The sequence below is a fragment of the Contarinia nasturtii genome, unplaced genomic scaffold (genome assembly GCF_009176525.2).
Source record: "Contarinia nasturtii isolate CC-2019 unplaced genomic scaffold, AAFC_CNas_1.1 Cnas_scaffold_2221, whole genome shotgun sequence".
NCBI lineage: Eukaryota > Metazoa > Arthropoda > Insecta > Diptera > Cecidomyiidae > Contarinia > Contarinia nasturtii.
Genome location: NW_022199544.1, coordinates 1 through 4872, shown reverse-complemented (window position 1 = coordinate 4872; position 4872 = coordinate 1). Strand labels below are relative to the sequence as shown.

Genomic DNA, 4872 nt, shown 5'->3' with positions numbered 1-4872 from the left:
AGATAATGAATGAAAAGACAGATTTATTATAACATTCAAACAGCATAGCTTGACCCTAAATTATCTTCTCCTTGTTGATAAAATAGAAATAAAACAAAATAAATAATTATTTTTTGAATTTTTCTAAATAGATTGTATACAATCGTTGCCCCTCAACACATTCGACCACATATTGATTATAAAGTATCGTTAACACTGCATGACGGTGTTGAGCCCAGCACCATTCGCTTGAGCATCCAAGATGGTTTGAAATACAAAAACGAAAAAGAAGTCACAATCACATCAAATAAAACCGAATTGGTGACATTACATATCGATGATTTGGATGTATCAAAGGGCTATAAGTTCGTGGCAGAAGGCGTTTCGGGACTTATATTTCGGAATGAATCGGCGTTGAAAATTGAATCGAAAGAAGTTTCAATTTTCATTCAAACCGATAAAGCCATTTATAAACCAGGTGAAACGATCAAATTCCGTGTCTTGGTGCTCGATTATGAATTGAAACCGGCTACATTGAAGACAGACAGCCCACTCAATATTTATTTTACCGACCCACAAAAGAACCGTATCAAGCAATGGCTTAAAGTGACTCCAAAGATGGGCGTATTTACCAGCCAAATTCAACTATCCGAACTGCCGGTATTGGGCAGCTGGAAATTCGAGGCTCAAGTTGGAAAAGAGAAAAAAACGAAAGAAATCGAAGTAGCTGAATATGTTTTACCGAAGTTTGATGTCACCATCGATGCACCAACAGAATTTTCCGCGAAAAATGGCAAAATTCATGCAATCGTTCGCTCAAAATACACTTATGGAAAATTTTTGAAGGGCGAAGCTATAGTATCACTCACTCCAACAGCATCATACTCGTATTACCGAACGAACAATAGACATCAAAATGAAGACAGCATCGTGAAAACCATTCCGATCGATGGAAAGGGAAATGTCGAATTCGATGTTGAGAATGATTTGAGAGTTGAATTCTCCGAATATACCAGCCAGAGAAATTACGAATTAAAAGCAGTGGTCGTTGAGGAGCTAACCGGTCGCAATCAAAGTGCATCGAAAATTATAACACTTCATAAAACACGCTATAAGGTTGAAGCATCGGATTTAACTCATGAATTTAGCCCGGGGCTGCCGCTCACATTTTCGGTAAATCAAATAGATCATTTTGAAATTTCCACAAATATCATTTAATTAATCATGAAATTTAATTCAAATAGATTAGCGTTAAGCATCACGACAATTCGCCAGTTTTATTGAACGAGGAGACCAAATGGATTACAATTGGCAAAGTTTTTGATCGATTCAACTCCGATGAGCGTGTCACATATTACAAATTTGAATTGAACGAAAATGCCAACGCCAATATTAGAATACCAACACGTTCGAATGAAACAAACTTCTATTTGCAGGTAAGAATTGATAATTGAATAATCAAAAAGAAGATCGTGATTTATTGACATTGTTTTATTAAATTTAGGTTAAATATGTGGATGAAGAATCGGACTTTGGCTATTTCTATCCACTGACAGTTGCTGAACCATCTGAATTGGAGGCGAAAGTATTAACCAAACGGTAAAATATTAAATACTCTTTTTGGGAATAAAAACCAATATTAAATCGATCATTTTCTATTCCAGTCCGACATTAAACAAAAATGTTTTCGTTGAAGTGCAGTCGAGTCATCAACTTCAAAATTTCACATATCAAGTCATTGGCCACGGAAAATTGATTTATGCAGAGAATGTTGCTGTGCCAGATCGGAAATATCACGTATTCAAATTTAAAGCAACATTTGATCTTGTGCCAAAGGCCACACTGATTGTTTATCGCGTCAAAAATGGTGAAATTGTTGCCACAAGAAACGAAATTTCAATCGAGGATGATTTGAATAATTTCGTTAAATTGAAATTGTCAGAAGACGAAACGCAACCAGGCAAAGACATTAGCATCGACGTCATTACAAATCCAGATTCGTACGTTGGCTTAGTTGGTGTGGATCAAAGCGTACTCTTGTTGAAGAAAAACGACGGATTAACAAAACAAGAAGCATTTGATGAAATGAACAATTATCAAAATAAGTTCTATCCGACAGAATTTGGTGCATGGAGTGTTGAACCACGACAATATATAAACGACTATTTCCGACCATTTGAATATAGCGACTTCATTCTATTCACCAATGCAAAACAAGAAACATACAAATATATTGCTCAACGATTCCATTCTTATGCTTATACAACAACTACACCTAGTAGAATTGGTTTCTATGGTGCTGCTGGTGCAGCATACCCATCAGCACTTGCAGCCGCACCCGTACTGAACAACGAAATTCTTATAGATAGAACAGATGGAGCAATAGTTGAACCACCACGAGTTCGTACCGAATTCCCAGAAACATGGCTGTGGGAAGATGTCGATGTTAATAATCCGAATGGAACTTTAACGCTTAACAAAAAAGTGCCAGACACAATCACATCGTGGGTGATCAGTGCTTTCTCTGTTAATAACCAATTCGGTTTAGGTTTGACCAAAAAACCAAGGGAATTGAATGTATTCCAACCGTTTTTCGTGTCATTGAATCTTCCGTATTCCGTGAAACGTGGCGAAGTGGTTGCAGTGCCGGTGGTGTTATTCAACTATTTGAACATGGATGTTACTGCTGAACTGGTACTTCAAAATGAGAATGGTGCATTTGAATTTGTCGACGATATTGAAGGCGATCAATCTTCTCGCAAACGTCAAGTGTCAGTTGCTTCCAATTCAGGTGTTACACAAACATTCCTCATCAGATTCAGTTCGGTTGGGCAGATTCCATTGAAAGTGAGCGCCACGTCTGCTGTTGCTGGCGATGCCGTCGAGAGACTCTTACAGGTCGATCCAGAAGGTGTTCCACAATTCATCAACAAGGCGGTGTTCGTTGATTTACGTGAATCCGACAAATTTGAAACGATTCAAAAGGTCGATGTACCAGAGAATGCTGTTCCTGGTTCATTGAAAATCAATGTGAATGCAATTGGCGATTTACTGGGTGGAGCGATACAAAATTTGCATCAACTCATTCGATTGCCAACTGGTTGTGGTGAACAAAATATGCTGAAGTTTGTGCCGAATGTGGTGGTTCTGGATTATTTGAGTGCCGCTGGTAATATCGATCCGTTAATAAAAGACAGAGCCGTTAAGTATCTTTTGAGCGGATATCAGCGCGAGTTAACTTATCGCCATGCCAACGGATCGTTCAGTTCGTTTGGAAAACTCGATCGCAAGGGCAGCACATGGCTAACGGCCTTCGTTGCAAAATCATTCAAACAAGCTGAAACGTATATTGACATTGATAGTAAAGTGGTTGATGACGCTCTTGAATTCCTCAGTGGAGTTCAAGCGGCTGACGGAAGCTTCCCTGAAATGGGACAAATTTCACATCAGGCCATGCAAGGCGGATCAAACAAGGGTGTTGCTCTAACCGCATATACCGCAATTGCTTTCTTGAGAAATAAGGTTCGTTTACTCAGAATTAAAAGTTGTAGCAAGACAAAAATGATTTTGACTTCGATTTTCTACTCAATTATAGAAATCAACGGATTGGAAATATGAAGAAGTAGTTACCAAAGCTATCAATAATATTGCATCGAATCTTAAACAAATCGATGATCCATACACTGAGTCCGTTGCTGTGTATGCACTTCAATTGGCCGGCCATTCAACGAAAGATCAAGCATTGGATGACTTAGTCGGTAAATCAGTAGTCAAAGGTTGGTGAATTATTAATTTGATGCGTACTTGTTCAATTTATTGTAACCTTTTAAACATGAAACATCACTTAATCTCTTTACAGATCAACTGAAATGGTGGAGTAAATCGAAATCCAATCAACGCCCATCAGAATCAATAAATATTGAAATCACTTCATATGGATTGCTTTCGCTCATTGAAGCCAAACGATTCGCTGATGCATTGCCTTACTTCAGGTGGCTGTTGAGCAAACGAAATGATCGTGGTGGATTTATTGGAACACAAGATACAGTCATTGGATTGGAATCATTGGCCACATATGGTCGATTCTTATCAAACAAGGACAATAATGTTGGGCTCAACGTTCATGTTGACAACACTGAAGATCGCATTCTTACCGTTAATAATGAAAACGGATTGGTTTTACAAACCATTGATATGCCATCGAACACAGAATCGATCAAACTTTCCGCCTCTGGCCACGGATTTGCCTTATTCCAGCTATCATATCGATACAATCTAAACCAAAGTGATGTTTATGAAACATTCACATTGAAACCAAAAGTGCTTGAAACCACGGCGGGTCACTTGAATGTTCAAATTTGCTCAAGGTAAGAGTGACTTATCAAATCAACACGAATCACTTATTAATTTTACCATTTTTTAGATTCAACCCAAAGAGCGAAAGTGAGACGCACTCGAATATGGTGATTGTGGAAGTTGGAATGCCAAGTGGTTTTCTCATCGAAAAAGATCGATTGAATGAGTTTTTGAAGAAGCCAAATATCAAACTGGTTGAAACGACAAACGGTGAAACGGTGGCACATATTTACTTCGATCAAATGTTGGCGAACGAGGAAATTTGCCTGGAAGTTCAAGGATATCGCTCGCATAAAGTGGCCGAAAACAAACCGGTGCCAGTGAAAATCTACGATTACTATGACAGCTGTACGTCTTTCGAGATATTTTTTACATCTTTATCAAAAAAAAAAAAACAGCTGAATTAATGACATTATTTCCTTCTTTTTCTTGCAGCACGAAGCGCACGAGAATTCTATGAAATTCCATTGATTACATCTTGTGACATCTGCCAAGGCGATGAATGCTCGAAATCGTGCAAAAAGTAAATCTTTTCTC

General features: G+C 38.2%; 1 protein-coding gene across 1 annotated transcript; it reads left to right on the top strand.

The window, feature by feature from the left end:
* Window positions 1-131: 131 nt before the first annotated feature.
* Window positions 132-4872, top strand: LOC116347969 (CD109 antigen-like; the record flags this gene model as incomplete). Its single annotated transcript, XM_031778794.1, has 8 exons — window positions 132-1152; window positions 1224-1415; window positions 1484-1578; window positions 1644-3501; window positions 3575-3755; window positions 3839-4346; window positions 4403-4683; window positions 4771-4872. Coding segments are annotated over 8 exons (4228 nt in total), but the record flags the coding sequence as incomplete, so codon positions are not given.